Consider the following 26,100-nt stretch of genomic DNA (forward strand, 5'->3'; position numbering starts at 1 on the left):
GACATTACACTTGGCCACATGGTATCCCTTTAGAAAGAGAAGAAAAAAAATCTTGGTAAAATAATTATATTAACAATGACCACTTCTCAAGTTTAAGGCAAAGCAGAATATTATTGTGTTCCTAAGGAATGATTTCGAAAGTATTTAATGGTCATCTCTTAGATGTTTTTAAAGAGTGATGCTATAGTCATAATGCAGCAGTTCCTTGGGGGAAACAAACTGGATCAGGGAGAATAGATGAGTAGTAACTCTTCAGAGAGTTGAGGCTTTGAGTATCTGGCTGTCTAGCCAGTTGGCCAAACAAGGCTTTACGTTACTAGTCCCTAAATGCACATGCACCTGCAGTTAGAGACCTTTATGTGTATATAACGAAAGATGGCCTAGAAAAATAGCAACAAGCATGGACTTTAGCATCAGACAAACCTGATTTATTTATAACTAATAAAGTTATTAGTTTCCTTGTCTATAAAATAGGGTTAATAATAGTATCTACCCAATTTTTTGTAAGAGTTCAATGAGATGACATGTATAAAATGCACAGCATGTTAATTGGATCATAAGAAATAATAAATATTAGTGGCTGTTATTATTACCACCAGTAAATGAGTTCCTGCTGTGCATACCTAAAGTTAAGTGAATTAAAAGCAAAGGTAGCTATGTTGATTTCCTGACCAATGCACAGGGCTGCCTTTCATCTTTCCCTTTGGGAGTTTTGTTGGCCACATTCAATCTTTGGGTATATTTCTCTCTGCTCTTTTGTGCTCTGTGCTGTTTTCTAGCTTAGCCATCAGTCTCTTCACAAGAATATTTATACAAAAAGCAATTTTTAAAATTTAAATTTTCTTCATGGCAAATATCTTCCATTTTTATGTGGTTCAGTCATTTGCTGGCACACAATTTTATTTAAAACTGTTGTATGGCATGCTGAAATGTGCCACACATGAAAGCACACTTTTGCTAAATGCCCTGTGTTTAGAGAATTTCAAGTACTTCTCATAATTTGTAATTAGCCAGATGGGGGTAGGGGAAAGGAGCCATAGCACTGAGCCCACAAACCTAATCCACTCAATTGAACTGTCTCCAGATCATGTCGCACGAACTCTTCTCCAGATTTAGTCTCCGGCTCTTTGGAAGATGATAAATTGGTAGCCTGCTCTGGGTTGGAAGCAATTCCTTTATTGTTCGTGATTAGAAGAACACTTGTACACTCTCTGCTGGGAAGAGGTGGTATTTATCTATGATGAGCCAATGAACAAAACAGGAAGGACGTATTATTGAAAGGAAAATTTGACCATGTGGGGCTCTTGTTTGTGAAAACACCCACATACTGTCACCCTGACTTGTACAGCCTCAAGCTGCAGAGTCAAGAGAACTCACAGATCCACAGAATATTTTTAGGAACTTGAGTAGACATCGAAGAAGGAACTGCAATGGAAAAGACTACTGTAAAACCTTTCAGAAAGTTCCAGGTGGAGGCTTGGAAGATGAATCCTTACTTACAGAAAAGCTGCCAAAGACATCTGCTAAGGAGATGGGAAGAGAGCTTGAAGAATGTTAGTGCTCTGGGAAGGAAGTGCTCCCACCAGATCACCCCCAGAAAGTACAGAAGCAGCCAGGTGTCCATGTGGTTTGGTTCTATTTGTATACAGGAGGTGGCCCTGAAGGTGTCCTTTCTGAATGGATATCAGTACTCATCTTAGGACTCTTCTAAGAGGAGTTTAGCTTGCTTCTATCACCATCAGCATTTTGCCTGAATTGGTGCAACCAACTTCACGAAAATGAGTGTATCTGATAAAGAGAAATCTATTTGACTGAAATATGTTGAACTGAAACATCCTTCATGTATGCTTTATTTTTACAGAGGTCTTTCTTGAGATTGCTGCAGGCATTGGTGTTTTATCAGAACATGACAGTTTTGCTGAGAACTAGCAGTAGTAGCTGCAGTCATAGCAATGAGTGGCATGAGTCTACATAAGCTGGGAGACTGGGCTCGTGGATTGAGTGCGTTCAGAGGCCCAGTGTCCCTCAGATGTTGGCTAGTTCTCCACTCTACCACTCCTTCATGGCAAAGCAGGCACGAAGATGCTTTCTTGCTAATATTTGCCTTTGCTTTCATTTAGATGCTCCTGCCCAGCGTAAGCAAGGAGGGAGGGATGGGAAAGAAGCAGATGAACACTTATCCACATTAGTAATTAACTGTTAATATTGTTCACCTGTGCACGGTGCTGTGTTTAGCCACAGATCCCCAGATACGATGCTGGGTATTCAGACTTCCACTAGAGAGACAGAGGCAGATTTGAGAATCTCATCTGGATGTTAGCTTAGTGTTGTTACCTACACTGCTTTTGGGGGATACCTTTATTGCTGTAATGTTTTTCTAAGTCACTGGCATTTGTTCTAGCAGCATTGATTCATTACCAAGTTTTTAAAAAGGAAATAATTAAGAAAATGCAATGACCTTTAGAGAAAATGGGTCACCCATGTGAGTCCCGCTTTCAGGGTGGTGTGCTTTCTTCTGCTTTCAGAGTTTCTTTTCTCTTTTGGGCTATGAACAGTACCTGGAGGCCAGGCAGGCCTTACTCTGGAGCAGATAGTGAGTGAGGTTCCTGGAGTACTGCATAGCCTGAGAGTGCCTCCTAAGTGGATGCCCTCCACGCCTCCTGCACTTGGCCCTGGCACTGGGTCCTAGACTCATTGTTGATCTTCTTAGATCTGGGTTCCTTGCATCGCAGGACCTACCTCAACCTGCTCTTGTCTGCCTTTGCTGTGTGACCCTCAATTCACCTGCCTGTACTGTGATATGGGTGAGCTTGACTTACTGCTTGTCAAACCTGAGTCATATGTTCAAATCCTGCCCCGCCACCGCTTTCCTCCCTTAACTGGATCCTTAGCCTTGGACTCCAAGGCTGCAGCTCTGTCTCATGGCCACTCACACCCCACCCAAAGGAGGTGCTACTCAAAAGTTTGAGGCAGGAATGATTGATCGTAAATGACAATGTTATAGTTCCTAATTCTAGTGTCGAACATGGTATTATTCACTTATTTATTTTAAAATCTTAGACACTTTATCTAAAATGTCAATTTTTAGAAGGTATCAGAGCACAATTGTGGCAGCCTTTTTTCTGTATGTATTGTATGTATGAAAAAAACAGGTTTACTTTATGAGAGGTGTTGTTACTGTATTCACAGTATAAATTGTCTTTTCAAGGGAAAAGATATTTTCTTCGGAAATGTTGTCGAACCTATGTTCTCTTTACTGAAATGGTTCTAATTGACCTTGAACTGTTTCTCAGACACCTGATGCCCAGTTTCTGGCCATAGACACTATGTGAGGCTAAGTAATTCATGTTTCAGGTCACTACCAGTCACGAATGCTTCTCTCATTCCAAGGCTATGCATATGGATGTCACACTCCCATGTCAATCATCTCTGGAAGGTATTATGTGCCCAGTTTTTTAAGCATGGGAAACTGAGGCTTAGAGTCTTTAAAAATAAGTAGCTGGCAGTCTCTCAGCAAATAATGACGGTGCTGCACTTCACACCCAGATTTGTGACTCTAGAACTAGCCTTTGTTCTTTTCTTCTTATTACTTTTTAATTGGAAAAAATTTTAAATTGCAAAAAGTTGTAGAGAATGATAAAAAACAAAAACCCATGTACCCTCTTCTAGGCTTAACAAATGTTGCCATTTTGGCACATTTGTTCCTGATTTTTTTTTTTTTTTTTTTTTGAGACGGAGTCTCGCTCTGTCACCCAGGCTGGAGTGCAGTGGCCAGATCTCGGCTCACTGCAAGCTCTGCCTCCCGGGTTCACGCCATTCTCCTGCCTCAGCCTCCCGAGTAGCTGGGACTACAGGCGCCCACCACCTCGCCCGGCTAGGTTTTTGTATTTTTTAGTAGAGACAGGGTTTCACCGGGTTAGCCAGGATGGTCTCAATCTCCTGACCTCGTGATCCGCCCGTCTCGGCCTCCCAAAGTGTGATTTTTTTGTTTGTTTGTTTGTTTTTTTGAGACAGAGTCTCACTCTGTCCCCCGGGCTGGAGTGCAGTGGCCGGATCTCAGCTCACTGCAATCTCGGCTTCCCTAGTTCATGCCATTCTCCTGCCTCAGCCTCGGAGTAGCTGGGACTACAGGCGCCGGCCACCACGCCCAGCTAATTTCTTTTTGTATTTTTAGTAGAGACGGGGTTTCACTGTGTTAGCCAGGATGGTCTTGATCTCCTGACTTCATGATCCGCCCGCCTCGGCCTCCCAAAGTGCTGGGATTACAGGCTTGAGCCACCGCGCCCGGCCGATTTTTGTTTTTAAATAAAAGAACACATCACAGATAAAGAAGAGGTTCTCTTTTTACCCCTCCCCGATTCTATTCCTTTTCCTTCTTTCACCCTCTCTTCTATTTCAGAGGCAATGTGGTCTCTAGCTGGGCCATGCCTTGATGATCTTACTGTGTGTATGTATATATAAAATTAGTATATGGCTTAGTTTGTGTTTTAAATTTTATATACATTTTAATTTATATATTAACAATAAATTTTATTGTACATATTTTGTGACTTATGTCTCCATTTTGTTTTTGCTGTTATTCCATATAGATCTAGATTATTCATTTCAATGGCTAATATCCTTTTGTTTGAATATATTGTAACTTATTTATCCTATTGATAGACATTTTTATTCTTTTACAAACAATACCAACATGTCTCCAGGCTTCTCTAATTAGGAAATATACTTAGAGGAGGCATTGCTAGGGCGTGGGATTGGCACAATTTCACCTTTTCTTGATATTGCCCAATCGCTGCCCACAGTGCCCATACATTTCCACCAGTCACATGTGAGAGGGCAGATTTTCCAAATGCTCACCACCACTTGGCACTGTGTGGACTATAATTTTGGCCAGTTAGGAAATGGCATCTCATTGTTTTCATCTTAATTTGTGCCAGCCTGATTGCTACTCATTGAAACTTGTGAGGTTGGGAAACTTTTCTTAAGCTTATTGGCCATTCAAGTTTCCTCTTTTATGAAATGGTTGTTCGTATCATTTGCTCATTTTTATGTTAAGTTGTTTTTCTTTTTTCCGGCTGACTTGTAGGAACTCTACCTTTTATCAACATTCATCATTTATCAAAAATTATTTGGGTGCCATTATGTTCTCCTAGTCAACGTTTTTTGTTTGTGGTATCTTTTATAATACATAAGTTTTTAATGTTGGCAGAAGTAAAGTTAATCTTTTTGGCTGTGTTGTGTGTCTTGTTTGATGTAAAGATAGTTTCTGTAATAGTTTTAAAGTTTGATTGTTCATCTTTAGGTCTTCAGTTACCACCTGCACATCCATCCTCTCTATCTTCTTTCTTACTCTGTTTTTCTCCATAGCACTTATCATCCAATAATATGTCATGCACTTTATTTATCTGTTTTGCATGTGTATTTTATCTGTTGCCTGTTTCTTTCCACTAGAATGTAAGTCCCATGAGGGCAGGGACTTGCATCTATTTTGTTTGTGGCTGTATCTCTAACACCTGGGATAGTCACTGGCAAATGATAGCTGCTCAATAAATATTTGTTGGACAAATAAATAATGATCCATGTAGAATTTATTTTTGTGTATCATATGAATAGGACTCCTTTTATTTTTGGCTCACAAAAAGCTTGTTTCTCTAATAGCATTGCCATACTGATTTTTTTCATGTCACTTTCATCAAGCTGGAGTTGTTTCCCCTGTGCCATTGTCTTTGAACAATCCTGTTTTCCTGCCCATCTGCTCAAGACTGAAGGAAACCCATTCCTTGGGCTTAAGAGTGGGAATAAGGATGAGGAGAAGCCAGGTACAATTTATGGGGAGCTTATGGGACAGTTGGTACACATTTAAGAAGAGCCTCTTATGAGCATGAGTGCAAAAATGGACATGAGTTCCTGCTCTCAGAGAACCTTCTGGCTGACATTTAAACTCATTAGAACTTGAGGCAGTATGTCATAGGTGCTGGGAACACAGAAGCTGGGAAACTTAGTGGTTAAGTTCATAGACTGAGTAAATTCAGTCTGCTTTTGCATCCTGCCTCTGCTACTGACTGGGCTTTGTATCTTGAGCAAATTATCCTCTCCAAGGTTCAGTTTCCTTATCAATAATATGGGAATGGTCATAACATTGCCTCCTCCAGAGGTAGTTATAACGATTGACTGATATGATGTGTGCTAAATGCTTAGCACAGTTCCTGCCAGTACAAACTAATTCTGATGTGGGTGGAGTCTTTAGGGAGGAGGTAGTGTTTGACCAGGCCTTGTAGCATGGGTTGGATTTTTTTAGGCAGGGATTGAATGGGTGGACGTGTCAGACAAGATATAGAATAAATAAAAGCAAAAACATGCAGACCAGAAAGTATAGGGTGAGTTCATAGAGCATTCATCTAGTTTGGATGGTATGAAGGAGTGAGAAATGAAGAGGCTAGAAATATAGGTCGACACCAATTGTGATGGTTTATTAGCACCAAGCCAAGAAGGATGTCCTTCATCACTCTGCTCATAATTCCTCAATGACTCCCCATTGCCTGATCAGATCTGAGCTCCAGAGTGGTGCCTCTGGCCAGTGAGTGCTGGGTGAATAGCAGGGGAGAGGAGCAGGGAGGACAGCAAGAAGGCTCCAAGGAGAGCCCTGGCTAGCACCAGAGAGTGTTCACTTTCCATGCACTTGAACTTTAGGAAGAGCTTTCAAAATGCAATTTTTTAGCATCATCTTTGTGCCAGATGTGGAGCTAGGGACTTCCATATATATGTATTACATGATTTTAAAACAGTTCTCTCCCTGGACACTCCTGTTCAGGATTTGGTGTTTTGTCTGAAACTGAATTCATCAAGGAAAGCACAGAGGTAAATAAGCTTCTTCCCTATCTCCATTCCACGAGCCTCCTCTTGAATCATAGAGGGAAAAAAAGAACAGCCTAAAGAATTAGGGCCCCAGAAGATCCTTTGTGACAGACATGTCACATATCAACCTTCTTCCCAGCCCTGCCAATTCTCCAGGACAGCTTGGCAGCCATAGGTTGTCATCACAGGGAGGATGGAAGCAAGCAAACCTCTGAACAGGGTGTGGTGTGAATAGCACAGCCTGGGCCTTGCCCTCACAGACACTTACTTGGGTCTTAATCTCAGCCTTATCAGCATCTGGATGATTGTGAAGGGAATGAATGAATGATGAAAGTCTTGGAACCTCAGTTTCCTGGTCTGAAGGGGATAACCACATAGGGTTGTTTCTGAGAATCATGAGCTAACCCAGCAAAGTTCCTGTAGCTTGCATGCTCCTTCTTTCTTCCTTCTCAGAGAATGTGCCCAGATTGGGAAGCAGTTTAACCGTCCTTCCCTGACATTTGTATAGCCAAGTCATATTTAGGTATCCGGGGGAGCCAGAGTGCTCCTCCTCTCCTTCAGGAGAAGTTGGGTTATCTTTAATATAAGATAGAAATCAAACCAAATTACATTATTTTACCTCAGAAGCCAGTTGCAACCGATCCTTTTGAATGGTATAGTTCTATTATTATATATTACTTCAAACTTAATAGGAAAAAATTGATTAAAATATGTGCCATGTTCATATCTAGCCTGGCTGAATGCCACAAGACACATTAATTGAAAATGAATTTCCACAAACCCAATCAAGCATCATGAAGATGAAAAATGTACCTTTTCCCCTCCATTCCTCCATTGATTTTTCATTTTCCCCACTCAGTGCTTCATTTAGCAATTTTTCAGTTTCGTTTTGTTGTGGCCTTAATTCATTTCCTTTACTCCCCCCCAAATGAGATAATGTACCATTTTCTTCATCCTTATTAAACTCTTCTTTCATGCTGCATTAGTGCAGGGCAGATTCTGATCTTGTCATATTTCTCTATGCATTTTTTTTTTTTTTGTTACAAAGAGGCTGAGCTTTGTTCTTTTTATTCTTACATTTTGTGGTGGCTTTTATCAAAGAGAATGCACTTTTAAAAATACAATAACTATGAAATTACAATGTTACAGGACTTCCAAAATAGAATTAAGGAATGCTAGGGCAAAACTAAAACACTTTTTTCAGAGGAAGAATGTAAAATATCAATTATTCTCATATTCACAGTGGGTGTGTGGAGATCAAACACAATTCCTCTTTTGTTAAGGGAAATGGAAATAATGGTTTGCCAGATCATAGAGGGATCAAGAGTTGGGTTAAAGACACTGCACTGTCAGGAAAAGAGCAGGCAGAGGGAGACAACGGCTGAAGCCTGAGTGAGCTCTAGAAGGTTCTGTCTCTGACCCAGTCAGTTCACCATTTCCCTGGATTTCTAGGGGTTTCGAAAACAATAACAGGGATCTTCAAGGTATTTCCTTGTAAAATTTTCAAATTTTCAAATAATGTATTGGCATAAATTTCCCTTGAAAAGGCTGTAAGAACTCACAATAAAGTATCGTATTGCTCTATTTTGACCTAGAATTCACAGCCCTAGTAATCTCATTTTGATTAGATGCTTTAATTGGCAGTTATACATCTTTGATAAAGTTTTCAGTGTGAAAATGAATTATTCTTTTGTTAAAGCTGTTTTAAGCAGAATGTCTATAAATGAGGGCCCGTGAGAAGGAATAACAAAGCAGGAGTGTTGGGGATGGTGGTTGGGGAGCTGTGGTGACCTGTTAACCTGTGGTTGAGTTTTGCGATGTGTGCAAGTACACACAGCCCCGACACTGATTTTGAAAACAATGAAATGAAAATGAAATGAAAACATTATAAACAAATTTCAAATAAAATAATTTAAAATGTTTATTTCAGGGGAAATTTATGCCATTACATTATTTGAAAATTTGAAAATTTCACAAGGAAATAGCTTTGAAGTTCTCCATAGAAATCCAGGGAAATGGTGAACTGACTGGGTCAGGGATGGAGTTTTCTAGAGCTCACTCAGACTTCATTCATTTAAAATGAAAACAAAATAAAACAAATTTTAAAATAAACAATAATGTCTAATGTTCAAATAAAATAAACTTAATGTGGATTTAAAATATTGAATTCCATTTTCCTTATAAGATTTAAGCAGTTTGATTAAATGTGACCATTTCAGTTTTGTTTTTCATTTTCTGTTTTTAAAGAGTTTATTTGAGCAGGCAGTACCAGGCCACAAGCAATTGAGGGCTTCACCTAGGGCGCTTGAGGGAAAAGCTTTTATAGGCGTTTATGGAAACAAGACAAGGGAAATATTTGATTGGTTAAAGCAGAAAGTCTGTACTTAGGCCACACCTGTAATCCCAGCACTTTGGGAGGCTGAGGCAAGAGGATTGATTGCTTGAGGCTGGGGGTTTCAGAACAGCCTAAGTAACATAGCGAGACCCTGTCTCTACAAGAAATTAAAAAATTAGCCAGGCACGGTTGATCACGCCTGTAATCCTAGCTACTTGGGAGGCTGAGGTGGGAGGACCTGTTGAGCCCAGGAGTTTGAGGTTGCATTGAGCTGTGATTGTACCACTATACTACAGCCTAGGTTACAGAGGGAGACACGGTGTTAAAGAAAAAAATCCCTATTTAAAGGTTAGTTGGTGTTTTCTGATTGGTTAAATTTTAAATTTCATCTTCCTAAGCCATGACCATTCACTCTGAGCTGGGTTTCAGTTTGCTTAGGTTAGAACCCAAGGCACTGGAGCCACCTCAGCCTAATGGACTCCCAATTAATTATTTTAATGGTTCCCCTCTTTTGGCTAGCCTTTCATTTGTGAGAGATTGATCAAGTTTTGGTGTGACATTTTCTGTTACCATCGTGGCTGGTTTTTCTTTGTCTCAGTGGGAAACTCTTAAGTATGCCGTCAGTTTTAACCTCCTCCTATTATCAGTAAGAGCGGACAGGAGGAGGAGTTGATTGTACACGTGACACTCCCAGTACATAATAAAAGTGATGTGCACCTTTTATATGCTCTGGTTTGGTGTGTGTCCTGTTTTACATAAGGCATTTTTCGTGTTTGTTATCCTTTGCCAGCTGGTGAAAGAAAATACCCCGAAGCACAATTTATTAACAGCCCATGTCAAGTGCTGTCCGGTATTTAAATTTGCTGCTGTGTTTTCTTCATTCATTTCTCTCCACAGTCCCCAAGTTCAATACTGAGTTATGTTTCATGAGTCTTGCACAATTGAGGGCTACTCACATAACTGCAATGCGAGAGCCATCTCATTTTCTGTCCTCTGATGTGAAATGGACTGTGTCCTCCATGTTACTAATGGAAAGAAATTCCCGGAAGTTGAGGAGCCTCACAGCTTCCAGCTGTGGATTCCTCACTGAATCCATACCAGAACCATACTACATTTTTGTACAATTTCACTTTGGTCTGGTTGACATATAAGCTCTTTTAAAACATTTAAAGATAGCAATCTGTTTCTAAAGCAGTTTTTGTTTAAATGTGTGGATTGGCAAGGGTGATTTCAGCTCCTGAGAGAAGTTATCTTTTATATGAGATAATTGATGCACTAAACACTTGTTCCCTGTGGGTTTGGGGTCTAGTACAAGGGAAAGAAGTCAATCGAGGATGGCAGTAACCGTGATGTGTCCTAACAGGGGTAGGTTCAAAGGCTGAGCCATCACAGAGGAGGGGGACACGAAGCCAGCCTGGAGGACTTGGAAAGCACTGGCCTGGGAGGTGACTGGGGATGGATTGTGACAGCAGCAGTTTTTCCGGTGGAAAAGGGGATGGAGGGTGGGGAGGCATTCCTAATGGAGACACCAGCCTGTGTGTCAAAGTCCTGGAGGCAGGACCATAGTGTGTTCATGCAGGGCTGAGACGATGGAGTGTCCTAAATATAGGGTTCATTGTAGGGACAGTACGGGCATGAAATGAAAGTGGGAAAATAGGGAGCACAGCGGAAGGGCCTCCCGTGCCATGCTAGTGAGTCTGAACATTAAAAATGTAGGGGGTTTTTAATTGAGAAAGTGAGATATTCTGCATTTCTGGTGCCAGAGCATCTGTATTTTGTAAAAGCTCCCGCCATGGGATTCCAGCATGTGACCATGGTTAAGGATGATTACTTAGCTCAAACCTCCTATGCAGGCAACTCGATTGTAGCTAATGGGTTGGGTGGGGGGGGGGGGGGGGGGAAGCCATGATCAGTTTTAAGAAATTAAAAGAACTTTTGTTTCCCTTCCCTCCTTAAATATCAAACTGGCCTGTATTCTTAGAGACTAACATCCTGCATGATTGATCGGGCTGCAAGGCACATATTCACACATTCAGTCTGAGTTACAAAGAAACATACTCATCAAAACAAAAATTAGAAAAAATTATTTTAATATCAGTTAAAAGGTCTCAGATTTTATGAAAATGTGTTTTTCCCCTTGTTCTGTAAGGGAGGCCTACTATTTCATGTTTAAATTTAGCTGTTGCAAGATTCTGTTCTTGCATAAATCAAATAGGTGAGGTCCAGAAAATCAGTGCTTCTAATTTCTCAGTTCTTAATGCCCTGATTGGAGCCTGGTGAGTTGCGTCATTTACCACCACCTGGTGACAGCTAGAACTAAATGCAGCTTTGTGAAGGGTAAATTGAAGGTCAAACTTAAACATATAATGCATCAAGAAGTGAGAGCAAAGGTGCCTAATGGATTTCTTGCATACCAGCTATATGGTACCCTGGATTTTGGAGTAACTCCTGATTTGGGGGTTGCTCTGGGGACGTGTGTTTAGCAAGATCATCTTGGTCCAACTGGGACTCCACGTGTCTGTTCCAGACAGTTTTTCCCCTGAAGTCTATGGGATGGATTGTTTAGGAGTAGCTGGATGGATTCATTGATTCATTCATTTGTTATCTGAGAATATAAAGATGATCAAGGTCTTTACTCTTGGGAAACTCACAGTCTAGGGAAGGAGAAACATGAGTAATCACATAATAGTAGGTACCTTTTGAGTGTTTTTCATGTGCTAGGTGCTACAAAAGACAATATTTCAAGGTTCTTTGAAGATAGTAGTCAGAAATAATACCAGCCACACAAGTGTGTGACTTAAAGATTGTGAAAAAAAGAACCAAAGGCTTGAGAGTCAGATGTTCCTGGGAGGCAATCAAACCCAGGAGCATGTGAGTCTACTTATTTTAGAAGCTGAGTGCATCACTTGGGAAAGGCATGGGAGGTTCTTCAGGGCAGACCACTGGGGAGACTAAGTTAGGATTCAAGGTTGGCACTCCTTGGGGCCAGCAGTGCACTGACTCTGCCAGCCGTAGCATCCTTTATGCTCTTATCTGAACAAGTCAATTCAGATCACAGAATATACTAGAAAAGATGTTTCTGTAAGAAATGTTCCAGGATAAAAGCTAATCTGCACAGAGCATTCATTTAGCACAATAGCATAATTGCTTCTTGGAGCACCATTGCTGAAAACCATGAGCGTTGTTGGAAGCTACAGCACCCTCAAATCCTACTCCTGTCCAGCTCCTTCTCCCCAGAACCAGGTGTCTCTCCAGGCTAGCATCAGCCCTCTGCTCTCTCATGAGAATTCCAGGGACCTTCTCCCTATAGCACTCTCTCTAGGTGATGTATTTGCCATTGATTTATTTTTTAAACTACAATCTAGGGGACAGTGACCAGTAGAATCCTCTCAATATCTTACTATGAGCTGCTCATTAAGATGTTTTGAAACCACCTTTCTTGCTTTCCTTGCCTCACAAGCCACTCTGATTTCTTCAGAGACAGTGAAATGAGTGTATTTAACATCACTTTTTACATCGTTTGATTAAATATTACCCTTGACTTTCTTGGAACCTTTTAGTTCCTTTCATTTAAAGATTTTAAAAGTCAATGTTAACAATCTTAATACTATAAAAAGGAAAGAAAAAGGCACACTATGAGAGTATTTTTGAGAAATTATTTCTACAAAAATGGAAGGAAGTTTACACAAAACAAACTTTAACCCTACCACAACCCCAGAAGTATTTCATTTATCCAACTTCTGTTCCAGCTTTTACTTTCATCATTGTAAACTTTTGCTTTTCTATCCCTTGAGGCTTTTTGCAAACTTTCCATTTTGCAGTGTATTTGTTTTTAGTGTTTGTGTAATATACTCCATCAAATTGATATTTTGTAATTTATTACCCATTCCTTTAGTGCTAGACATTAAGGTTATTTCCATTTTCTCTCTATTATAAATAATGGGAGCAAGAACATCTTTATATAGAGAGCTTTTTCCTATGTTTGAATTATATCCTTAGGATAAATTCCCAGGAGTGGGATTAGTGGATCAAAGGGTATGAACAGCTTTATGGCTCTTAATATTTATTGCTAAATTGCCTGAAGGGTCATACTAATTCACAAAGCCACCTGCAACACAGGAGACGAGCTGCCCCTCCCAGCCCTGCCAACACTCATTTCTTCAGTCAATAGTTTTGGGCAAATTTAATAGGTAGTCAAGGGTAACCCATTACTGTTTTTAATTGGTAATGTCTTTAATTATTATTAACATTGGACATTTTTTCTTATGGGTGTTTCTGTTCTACTTTGTATGGTTTACTTTTCATGTCAGAGGATTACATTTTTTTGACACCATGTGAAATTTAAAATATTTGATAATGAAAATGCCAAACGCACGCAGAACAGAGAGAATAATTGATGGAGCCCTCTACATTACCCAGGTTCAGCAAATAGCAAGATTTGGCCATACTTGCTTTATCTACTCCTTCCTCTTTTTTCCCCTCTTGTGCAGTATTTTAAAGCAAATCCCAGACATTCTGCATATGTTTCCTATACACTTCACCATGCATCTCTGAACATATGGACTTTTTCTTACATAATTATAACACCATCATCACACCTAACAAAATTAATAATTCCTTGCTATTATTTAATACCAACTTGCAATAACATTTTCCAAAGTGTCTTTTTTTTCTGATGCTTTGTTCCAATCAGCATACATTATGTTTATATTTAGTTATGTTTCTAAAGTCTCTTAAGCTAGAGCATTGCTGCCCCCATCTCTCCCAACTAGTTTTATTCCTACCTAAGAACTGAGTCAGTTGTCTTGTAAAAATGTTCACATTCTGGATACAACTTTTTGTGTTCTTATTAGCTCTAGAAGCTTGATTAGATCAAGTCTCAACTTTTCGGATAGGCAAGAACACTTCATGGGTGATGTGTGTGTTTCATCGTATGTCACTTCTGGGGTGTAGAATGTCTGGTTGTTCCACCTTGGGTGATGCCAAGGCTGATAATGGAGTCAAGAAGTGACAACCCAAAACATGGTTGAATGTTTCTTCATCAGCTTTTACCATCACTGTTTAATCTACTGATGATGAATGCTTAAAGCCATTATTTCATAGAAATTGCAAAATTGTGATTTTCTAATTCTGTCGTTCCTTGGCCATTGATTAACTGGAATTATTCTGTCAAGTAAAACTTTTCCTTATAAACTAGGGCTTTTTAGAATCTCAAAATGCAGTTTAAACAAAGAAGGCAAGATAGATGCTTTATTTTTTCCTCCAAACTGCTTTCCAAGTAAGGAGTTGATGCCTTTTTTACATCCATTGGAGTTCAGTGAGCTGTTACTGTTTTTTTTTTTTTTTTAAAGAAATGTAATACTTATGTTCTTTGATATCTGTATATTTCATGTGTTTTACTCAATTACACTCATTATTATTTTTGATGTTCAGAATGTTCCATCCTTGGCCCAAGGGGAGATACCTCATGTCCTTGTTTTCAGGCATAACAGGGTATCTCAGGTTCATCTAGTTTATTTTTTGTCCCCTGAAATGAGCCATTTCACCAAGATGTCCTGTGTTTTTTCAGTGGGGAATGCTATTTAGAGACCACAATCTGGACATACTATGTTCTTATTGTTTCCAAGTTTTCTCAGTAGATAGAGTAGGGATATGTATTTTACAAAAGAAAATAAAAATTATGAATTCATACTGATATTGTCATTTTAAATTGAATAAAACTTTGTTTACTTCTTTGATTTCATACTTGTATTGCTTTCTCTTACGGTAAAAATCTTGGTTCCAAACATGATGATACTACAATATATATCAAATGGTTTCTAAATAACTTCAGTGTTACTACTAACAATCTTCCCAGTGAATGAGAGATTACTTTGCAGCTCTATTTATCTTTGATAATCCACTAAGCACTAAGAATATTGAGTCAAATTACTGTATTCTAACAACACTTGAATTAATACTTCTTACCAATTGGTGATACACATCGTTTCTTCAATTCAGTTTGTTCTCAGATTTTAAGGTTCACTTTTTTCTTTTTGGCTTCATTGTATTTTTTGAATCTATAAAATAATGCTTTCAAAGTTAAACCTATGTAACTAGGCTTATGTTTATTACATAAACCTATGTAATAACTTACTCTTTCTCCTTCACCTAAGTTCTTCCCTTTCCCTATTGGTAACTGTTTATTAATAATTAGGGTTTATTTTGTTTTTGCCGTGTTTCTTTTGCAAATAAATATGCATTCATGTGTCCCCGCCTGTTTTACATCAAAGCGAGTATACTGTCTACCTTGAAATACACTTCGTCAGTGTTTTCGAGATCTGCATTTTTTGGAAGGTTACATAGAACTCCATCATACCATGGTTTATATAACCAGTCGCTTATTGATGGAGTTCTGTTTTGTGTTTCCTAAAATAACAAAAATCCTTTGTTCATATCATTTCATATTTTGGCCGGTGTATCTTTGGGATCTATTCCTAAAAATGGAATTACTGAGTCAAAGGTTAATGCATATGTACTTTTTCTAGATACTGCTAGATTCACTTCCATAGGGATGTTGTCATTTTGCACTGAGAAGGATTTTAAAATTTGTTTTGTTTTGATACAGGGTCTCACTTTGTCACCCAGGCTAGTGTACAGTGGCACCATCATAGCTGACTTCCACCTTGACCTCTTGGGCTCACGCAATCCTTCCACCTCAGCCTCCCAAGCAGCTGACAGTACAGGGACACACCACCACACCCAGCTAATTTTTTGATTTTTTGTAGAGACAGGGTCTTACTATGTTGCCCAGGCTGGTCTCGAACTCCTAGGCTCAAGCAATCCTCCTCCCTTGGCCTCCCAAAGTGCTGGGATCATAGGAGTGAACTACTGTGCCTGGCCTGAGAGTGCTTTTTTAAAATTATTTTATGAGCACAAAAATTTAATATACAAGAGTTTTGGAAAGTTAATGTGTTATTAATGACCCTACATACTGTTCCCATTATTATGCATAACATGGCCTGGTATAGAGTACTCTGCTTCCTGCCTTCAGGGAAGCTACGGTTTTTCTAGGGAGATATGACTGGAAAGCAAAGAGTAATCTAAGATACAATATATTATAAAAACAAAGATGGGTCTTTTTAGGAAGCCTTTCTTGCTTACTCCAGGCCACACGAGTCTTCGGTCCTCTGAATTTCAACACTTTTAATGAGACTTCTAATGATCCTTTTTTCAAACCAACTTTTGACACTTGGTTGAATGTATGAATGTATTGAATAACACAGCCAAATGTTTGAAATGCAGCCTGCTCTATAAATTCAAGCTGAATAATCATTTTTTGGAGAGTTGTATCTATATTTCCCAAAGCACATTCTCTGGAAGATCGACTGGATGTTTTAAAGGGTTACACAGCAAAATCAGTGTGGAGATGTTGGATTAATCAAAGCTAATTAGCTGTGACTCCAGAATCATGTCTGCTGCCCCAACCTCGCCTGTTCACAAAATCCCTGTCATGGAGCGTCTCGTGTTAATACTGTTCCGCGAAACACAGAGAATCAGCACGGAGGCTGTTTCAATGAAAACCATCCAGCCCCACTGGAAATGAGGAAAAATAGAAATACAAATAAGAATAAATGAAAACTAAAGGCATCTATTCCAGTTGATAAACTTGTAGTTGTACAATTATATATTTTTGGTTAACAATTTTCCATCCCTTTCTTTCTAGATTGAATCATTAAAGAAAAAGTTGCAACAGAAACAGCTCTTAATACTGCAGCTTTTAGAAAAGATATCTTTCTTAGAAGGAGAGGTAAGAATCTGTGTTTCTTTTAAGTTGATGTCTTCCCTACCATTACATTTTATGTTGCTAAGCCTACCACCAACACTTAATTAAAAATATGGCTATTTCCCGGCCTTGTAAAATTGATTGAGGGTTAAGTGCCAGCCTTGAAAATGAGGTTCTGACAGCTGTTTTTGCTTTACCGTCAGACTCTCCTCATTCCAGTTGCTGCTCACTTCTGCTTTTTCGTTCTACTTTTTCTTATTAAAGACTCATCCTAGCGAGCCTGATAAGCTGTTGATTAGCACTGATAATTCCCTACATTTGTCCAGTGCTTTATAAATTGTGAGATATGTTCATGTACATTCCTCACATGATTCTCTCTGCAACTTTCAGAAAGGCAAGACTAAGATTATTATCTCTGTACTAATAAATGAGAAAACAGAGGCACAGAGACAACAGGTGGTTTTGCTGAAGGTTGCCCAGCTTAATAAATGTCAGAGCCAGGCTAAAAGACTCCTAAATGCAGTGCTCTCCTATCACATCGAGTGAAGATGTTTTAGAGGGGACTTAATTTTACCTGAAACTTTCAGATGCTTAGTATTCTTGACCTTCTGGCTTTTTGAAAGTCATTTGGGGATTTTGTAAAAGTTCCAGAGAAGAAAATTATGGGGTTGGAAGAACCTTACAAGGTTAGGTATTAATAGAAGGAGAAGTCAAAATCTATTTGCTCTAAAGGTTCTTTATTAAGAGCTTGGCATTGAGCCTTTGCCTTTTGAGACTTTGTGAAAAGCTGGTTTGCCAAGCACCTGTCCTTGTCTGTGTTCCTCGTTATAGTCCTTCCCCAGTGAGAGAGCCCGGCAGACAATGATGAAGTAAGAAAAAAGAGAAGAGAGAACTTCGATTAAGCCTGGGTGTGTGTTGGGCACTGTTAGTTACTTTGGATATGTTCTGTATAACACAGAAGTTAAGAGTGGAATCCAGCTTACCCAGTGTGAACCCTGGATCTGCTTCTTATCAGCTGGGTGATTTGGGGGAAGTTTCTTATCATTATAAAGGAGGGATCATAACTGTGCTACGTGTGGGTGACAGTGAAATCAGAATGTATAGAAGGTGCCTGGCATGTACTAAGCACTCAATAATTTTAAAAGTATTATTGTTGTTCTCTCTTTATTAAAAGGGATGCCCTCTGAGTTAGATGATATTTTCCCCCTTTTATAGATAGTGAAACTGAGGTTTGGGGACATTAGGAAGTCTGCCCAAAGTTACAGCAGAGATGGGTAAGCCTGGATCCAGAGCCTGAGCTCTGAACCACCATGTTTGAGTGGGTAGTGAGCTGGGCCTTCATTCACTCTGTTTTTGAGGGGTTGTCTTACAGCAGTCATAACCAGAAGTCCCTCGTGGCCCATAGGGGCCTGGTACCAGATTCAAAGCCCAAGAGTCTCTGTCTTTTGAAGTTGAGTAAATGGGTGTTTTCCCCATTTCCACTCTTGTCTTCCCCTCCACAGTCATTGGCTCAGCACCAGCCTTGTGAATGAACATTTCTGTTTCTGAGATTCCTTCCTGAAATTGCAGCTCCCTGTGGGAGGAAGCACACCTTCCCCAGTAAGAGTCAGAAAATGAGTGCCCTAGTGGAAGCCCATGTAAGCCCATGTATCCAAAGAGAGGGCAGTCACAGGAGAGAGGAAAGACGTGCTGGCAGGAGAGGCAGAAGGTCCCCCAAGACTGTCCCCCACGCCCACCTCTGGCTGTGCTGCTAAAGCAAGCTCTCCTACTGGTAGATTCTTAAACATCCAAGGGAATATTGCACATGGGGAGTAGTCTTAGAAATAGCTATGTTTGTTCATGCTCAGTGTATTAAACTCATCTCTTACCTTAGTTTGGGTTGCTCCTGACCTTGAAATGTGGAGTCCAGATAGTTTATCTTGGAGGTGATCTCAGGAAGCCCCACTAGGGGAATGGGGAAATGAGACAGGGAAGGGAAGAAAGCCAATAGCGGTGCCATATCAAGGAGGTTGCCCTAGGGACAGCTGAGGCTCACTCCTGCTGGGGATCTCTGGGAGATGGTGTGGAAGTGACCCTGAGCTTTCCTTACTAAAAGACCAGAAAGCTGGGGCATTTATCCACTAACTCCCATCAGTCATTGGCTGAGGCCCACTCCAGAGGGTTGTGGCAGTTCCGGCCTGCCCTCGGCAGAGCCAGTTAGACTCTGGTGGTCAAAGGAAGCCCCCACATGAAGAATCACCAGTGGCCTGTTAGGAAACAGGAATGCCCAGAGGATGTTGCGGGGGTGGGTGGCAGTGTCAGTTATGTCTATCTAATAAGCAAGACTTTGAAAACCAGTTTTTTTGAGCATATCAATAATGATTATCAATTTGATTGATTAAATTCGCTGAAACTATTTAAATTCTAATACAAATTTAGTATGGCTAATTGCTTTTGGCCACTTCAGACATCCACCTTTACAGCAGACAATATATACAAAATAAGTTATATAATGACAGGATTTAATAATACATTTAGACTTAAACCTATTCTAAAATACTAGATATCATGGGTTTTAATTTATTTTGTCATTGTTTCTGTTCTTGTTTTTTTTTTTTTTTTTTTTTTTTTTTTAACTTTCCTGAGGCCATTGTTTTACTTCTTTCAATATTTTCTGAGGGTAACATCATTTTGACACCTTCCAGACAGGTGCCATCATCTTTGAGATCCAAAAGAGAAAGGATGCCTTCTCCAAATTGCTAAGATTAGAGGATGTGGGTTACATAAGTTCTTGGTTGGGTCACAGGACCCTCAGTGGCTTCTTCCAAGGTGATTCAAACTCAGGACTCCTTATCACTGTCTTTAGCACTATTAAAAATACATGCATTCTTTATCACTATTTCATCATACATAGCTAGGCCATGTAGAGATCTCCTCTCCTAGGAGATCAGAGGTGACATTCAAATACTTGGTTTTCCTCTTTGACTCTCAGACTAGTTGATAATTTACACACACTCTGCTGACGCTATTCCTTGCTAATTGTGGATGATCGCTAATGCTGACACGTTGCTGCTCAACTCTCCACCTGATTGTTCTACAGCATGGATGCTGAGCAGTCCTTCTCCAGGCCCTGAAGTCCGGGGGTGACCTAACTTACATATTCTTTTGTTATTCTTTCTAACGTAACACAGAAAACTTTTAAATAGATATCTAATTAATACCTCCTAAAAGTAACCACAAAAGTTTTGGTAGATAAATCTGGTAACTCCCCTTCTTATTAGTAAGTAGCTACGTTTGTTAAGGGCACAACTGCAGACTCCATACTCATACTACCTGAGTACAAATCTCAGCTTTGCCACTTAGTAGTGATGTGATATTGAGCAAGTTAATTAACTGTCCTATGCCTCAGTTGGCTTATTGATAAATAGGAACTCTCTGTGAAATGGCTTCCTCTCCATAGAGTTGTTAGGACGATTAAATGTGTTAATACTTAAGTGATTAGAAAGGTACCTGGCTCATGGTACATGCTGTATGTGTTACTGTTTCTTTAATTGCCTGGTTCCCAGCGACTCTTTCATTATCATTGATAAATATTTTAGATTGATAGCTATGTCCCATAATGAATCACTCTTTCTCTTTTGCTCATCCTCAAAGTTGGAGACTGGCATCAAACTCAGTTGTGTGATAATTTAAAAAAGAGAATTTCACCTTTAGGTGAAGAAGAGCAGGGCTTGGACAGGCCAGGTCCTACTAGCAGGCCATAGGGCCCAGAAGTCCTTTGTCTGCAGCAACCTGAAAGGTGCATCCCGGGAAGGTGAGGCTGGATGTGAGTCTTATAGGCTGGCAATATTGCAGCTTCTTTTAGCAGTTGGCCCCAGTATTTGTAGAATTCATAGGTGTTTGGGATTCATATCAGGTCTTAGAGTTTGAGTGTCATAAGCTGATGGTCTTGTATGATGTCATTGCTCCTATTATTTGTTCTGGCTCCATGCCCTGGCAGTATTTGGGGATTTGTTGATCATGCCTGTGCTTCTCTTAGCCACAATGCTGTTGGTTTTAAAGACGCAACCCTTACTTTCAGACTGAAGAGCCTTAGTTCTTACACGTGTCCTCAGTCCAGTTCCTAGCTGTTCCCCAAGAATGTTTTGGCTGTTCTCCTTCTTGAGCTACGGGTTCAGGACTGCACAGCATATCCAGCGCTGTGCTGGAGCTGCTTCATACCGGTTAATGAAAGTGGAAGGCATGCATCGCTTCTTAGGTCTCCATTCGGGGGTGTCATGTTGGTCACTTGAAATTAGCTATGGAGGAGGTCTTTACATCACAGAAATTGACATATGTCACAATCAGAGCTTTTTAACCTAGGGATTTTATTTTCAAAAATTTCCTAGTGCACCATTAGTATTACATAACTCTGCAGTTAGATCTAAGGGCTTTGTGTTTTTACCCTGACACCTCTGCTTACAAGCAGAGTGACTCTGGGCGGGTAATTCTACCCCTCTGAGCATCAGTTTCGGCGTTTGTGAAATGGGGATAATCACTCCCACTTGAAAGAAATTTTTTATGATTAAATAATATATACAAAACACTTAGAATTGTGCTTGGCACAGTACAAATGTTAATTCTTTCTTAATTACTCAGCCTTTTGGAGACTTTGGTTCTGACTCACATTCTGCCATTATCTGTGCATGACCTTGGGCAAATCATGCCACCAACAGTCTGGGCTCAGGTACTTCATCTTTAAAAAAGGGAAAAGGCTAAGATCAACTCTGAGATTATTACCATTTTTAATGTTTGAAAACTTTGTTGAAATGTTGAAATCACATTAGGCTCCTCGACAAACAGTGAAGGGAGGACCCTCTACCTCATCCTGGGCTCGGAGAAAAGGACAGGCCCTTTCCTAGGTCACAGTTGACACTCTAGAACCTTTCTTCTTTTCTTTTAAAACAGAGAATATGGATCATTTTAGTCCCTGGATTGATCATTTGTGCTTAACTGTGTTTAAACTCATTAGATTTGGAACTCCCTCCTCCCTCTGCCCCAAACCCAAATGACACAGCAGGCTCCTAAAAGCTTGCTCTAGCCTGGCCCTGTCAGACTACATTTTCATCAACCAATTTAAAATCTTCTTGATCCCGCTGATAAGTGAGAACATGCGGTGTTCGGTGGACATAAACATGGGAACAATAAACACTGGGGATTACTAGAAGCGGGAGAGAGGGAGGGGGAAACGGTCTGAAAAACTACCTACCAGGTGCTCTGCTTATTACCTGGGCGATGGGCTCGGTCATACCCCAAACCTCAGCATCCCGCAATATACCTTTGTCACCAACCTGCACATGCGCCCTCTGATTCTAAACTAAAGGTGAAAAAGAAAATCTTCCTGATAACAAAAATATGCCTATTCTTTTTTCTTTCTCTTTTTTTCCAAACAATTTTTTTATTAGCTCAACTTCTAGAGAAGAAATATTCTCCATTTCCAATATAGAAAATGTTCTTAAAATATCATTGCAAGCATTTATCTTCATAAGCTTTTTGAAACTCTGAACAGATTTCGTTCCACTTTTCTCTGCTGGAAATCCTACACTTACAGCTCAATTCAAAAGTCAGAGGAAAGGAGTCAAATGTCTTGGTTTTGTCCATCCTGCATTTAATGTGTGTTGTGTAACACCTGAGCCTCTCAGTGTGTCTGTTGTGCATTCTTGGGAACTATTATTAATTTTTCTGTGTAATGTTGGAGTGGCAGCACCAGGCACTGGGCTCCCCACGTGCATCTTATGGAACACACATTCTGTGTATGTGCTACAGCCCCCGAGCTGCCCACACCCCTGGACCTGAGGGAAATGGTGGGGGAGGTGACTGCCAAACATTCGTGACATAATTTCCAAAAAATGTTCAGAAGTGCTACACATTTTCTCCCTTCGCGGAGGGCACATGCGCCTCCCAAGCCATCGGGTTGGTATCCGTTACACATATAAACACAAGGGGGTGGTGTTTGAAAGCAGGAAAGCCATGCAATTTGCTTCTCAGTCCCAGAAGCAATCTTTTCTGTAGCACAGTCCAGGCAACAGTTTGAGGCTATTCTTTGTCGTTCCACTGTAGTCATATTCTGCAAGACTAAGAAGCAGATAGTCTTGTTTTATTGTATCAAGTCCGTTAATTTAATTTTTAAAAGTATTTCTTAAATCTGTCCCACACTCTCTAACTCTCCTCCTATTGCCCATGTTCAGGCTTTCATCATCTTTTATTTTTTACCTTGTCAACTTAGTTATTTATTAACTTACATAAATAAGTTTCCGTTATTAACTTACATAAATAATTGTTTCTGTTTAAGCGTATAATCCACTGAGTTTTGACAGTGTGTATACCCGTGAAATAACCACTGCCATCAAGATATAGAGCATTTCTATCACCCCACCAAAGATTCTCTGTTTCACTTTGCAACCCAGCTTTCCATTCATCCCTAGGCAATTCCTGATCTTTTTTTTTTTGTTTTGGAGGTGGCGAGTCACTTTTTATCACTTTTGGTCACTATAGATTCCCATTTAGTGGGAATCCACTGTATGATTTCCATTTCTAGAAATGGAATCCTATAGCATGCACTCTTCTGTGTCGAGCTTCTTTCACTCAGCATAATGATTTGAGACGCATCTAAGTTGTATGCATTCCCTTTTGTTGCAGAGTGGTATTCCGTTGTATGAATATATCACAGTTTATTCATTCACCTGACAAAATACTTTTAAGTTGTTTCTAGCTCAGGGCTATTGTGAATAAAGCAGAAGTGAGCATTACAGTACAACTCATTATGTGAACATTGTTTCAATTCCTCTTGGGTAAATTCCTGGTAGTGGAATAGCTGGGTTGTAAGAGGAGGCATAAGTTTAACTTTCTGAGAGACCGTCAGTTTTTCAAAGGGGTTGTAGTAGTTTAATTTCCTACAGTTTGAGTGTACCAGTGTCTCCATATCCTAACCCAGACCTAGTATTGCCAACCTTTTAAATGTAGCCATTCAGTTTTATAGCTCTTTTAGAATTTGTCTAGCAGGTTTTCTGGCTTTGAAAGCCCCCAAAACAAAAATAAAAACAAAAGAAAATAAATTGAGCCGTGCTAGGGGATATAGAGTGCTGTCTCATTGTGGTTTTAATGTGTATTTCCTTGTCAACTGGTGATGCTGAGCTTCTTTTCTTCTTTTTGAGAATCTTTTCGTATGCTTTTTGCCATTTGTAAGTTTCATCTTTCAAAGTGTTTGTTCCAATCTTTAGTTCATTATTTTATTGAGCTTTTAGTTTTTTTACTGTTGAGTTGGAAGAGCTCTTTATATATTCTGGATTTGAGTCCTTTGTCAGATATATGTACTATGAACATTTTCTCCCATCCCGTGACTTGCTTTTTTGTTTTCTTAAGGCTAGCTGAAGATACATATATATCTATTTTTTGCAGTGGGGTCTTGTGCAGTCACCCAAGCTGGAGTACAGTGGTGCAGTCTTGGCTCAATGCAGCCTCGACCTCCTGGGCTTAAGCTATCCTCCTACCTCTCAGCCTCCTGAGTAGCTGTGACTACAAGTGCATGCCACCACGACGCTTGGCTAATTTTTGTACTTATAATAGAGATGGGTTTCACCACGTTGCCTGGGCTGGTCTCGAATTCCTGAGCTCAAGTGATCTGCCCACCTCGGGCTCCTAAAGTGCTGGGATTATAGGCATGAGGCACCATGCCAGGCCCTGTTGAAGAGATTTTTTTATTTTTGGTTTTAAATTAACCATTTATTTCTGTTATGATTTGTGTGTTTTGTGTCCTAAGAAATATTCTTCTACTACAACGTCACAAATATTTTCTCGCGTGGTTTCCCCTAAGAATTTTATAGTTTTTACTTTTTTATTTAGATGATCCATTTTAAGTTGATCTTTGGGTTTTGTGTGAAGTAAAGGAATTAATACTCCTTTTTTTCTACACAGATGTCCAGTTCTTTACTTTTAATGTTTCTTTAATTTCTGATATTGATTATTTGTACCCTGTTGATCTCCCTATCTTATGCACTCTGTCTCTGTCTCTCTTTCTCTTTCTCTTCTTTGACCAAACAGTGGATTATCAATTTTTGTTGATTTTTAAAAATAATTAAAATAGCTTTTGGCTTTGGTGATTTTCTCCATTGCGTGTCTGCTTTCTATTTTATTGACTTTTGCCCTGATGTTCATTACTTACTTCCTTCTAATTATTTTGGGATTACTTTGCTTTTCTTTTTCTAGCTTCTTGAGGTAGAACTTAGGTCATTGATTTTAGACCTTTCTTCTTTTTTAATATAAACCTTTAAAGCTATAAATGTTCTTCTAATCTCTGCTTCACCTGCATCCCACGAGCTTTGATATACTGTAATTTTATTATCATTCAGTTCGAAGTATTTCCTAATTTCCCTTGAGATTTTTCTTTGATTTATGGATTATTTAGAAGCAGGTTATTTGATTTCCAAATAGTTGAAATTTTTGTTGATATCTTATTTTTATTTCTAATTGAATACTGTTGTAGTCAGAGAACACAGCTTGTATGGTTTTAACTTTTATTTTATTGGGACTTACTTTATGGCCCAGCATATATTTTCAATTAAATTTTTGTGAAAAAATATATATTTTGCTGTTGTGTATATTCTACAAATATCAATCGGGTTTAGGTGGTTGATAGTATTGTTTAGATAACTGACATTTTTCTTGGATTTTGGATAATTGCCGAGAGAAAGGTGTTATAATCCCTTACCATGGTTTTTTACACTGTCTCTTTCTTTCTTTGTTAGTTTTTACTTTATGTATTTTGAAACTCTGTTACTAGGTACATACACATTTTTGTTATGTCTTGATGATGAATTGATCTTTACGATATGAAATGTTGGTCCCTACCTTTGTTAATACTCTTTGTCTTGATACCTATTTTAACTGATATTAACGTAGCCATTTTTACCCTGTTATATTTACTGTTCACATGATATATATTATTCCAGTCATTTACTTTCAACTGATTTGTATCGCTGTATTTAAAGTACATCTCTTATACACAATAGTCGGGACTTGCTTTTTTATACATTGTTATAGTTTTTCCTGTTTAATTGGAGTATGTAGTTTACTAATATTTAATTATATTGATATGATTGGATTTAGATCTACATTTCATTATTTGTTT

The 26,100-nt window shown here is 39.3% G+C and overlaps 1 protein-coding gene and 1 pseudogene across 2 annotated transcripts in view; both read left to right on the forward strand.

Moving 5' to 3' along the window:
* The window catches only part of MYZAP (myocardial zonula adherens protein), a 93,789-nt gene that overhangs the window by 52,964 nt on the left and 14,725 nt on the right, over nt 1-26,100 (forward strand). Inside the window, exon 11 of one of the 2 annotated variants that reach the window (XM_008016468.3) lies at nt 1,085-5,575. In XM_008016468.3, the coding sequence (XP_008014659.3) occupies nt 1,085-1,138 (54 nt within the window). In that variant the 3' untranslated portion in view covers nt 1,139-5,575. Of the gene's footprint in view, nt 1-1,084; nt 5,576-16,895; nt 16,980-26,100 lie in introns of those variants that run through there. The other variant, XM_008016467.3, reaches the window with a different exon arrangement.
* LOC119628179 (U7 small nuclear RNA) lies at nt 23,942-23,998 on the forward strand (annotated as a pseudogene).

Source organism: Chlorocebus sabaeus, chromosome 26 (assembly GCF_047675955.1).
Source record: "Chlorocebus sabaeus isolate Y175 chromosome 26, mChlSab1.0.hap1, whole genome shotgun sequence".
Taxonomy (NCBI): Eukaryota; Metazoa; Chordata; class Mammalia; order Primates; family Cercopithecidae; genus Chlorocebus; species Chlorocebus sabaeus.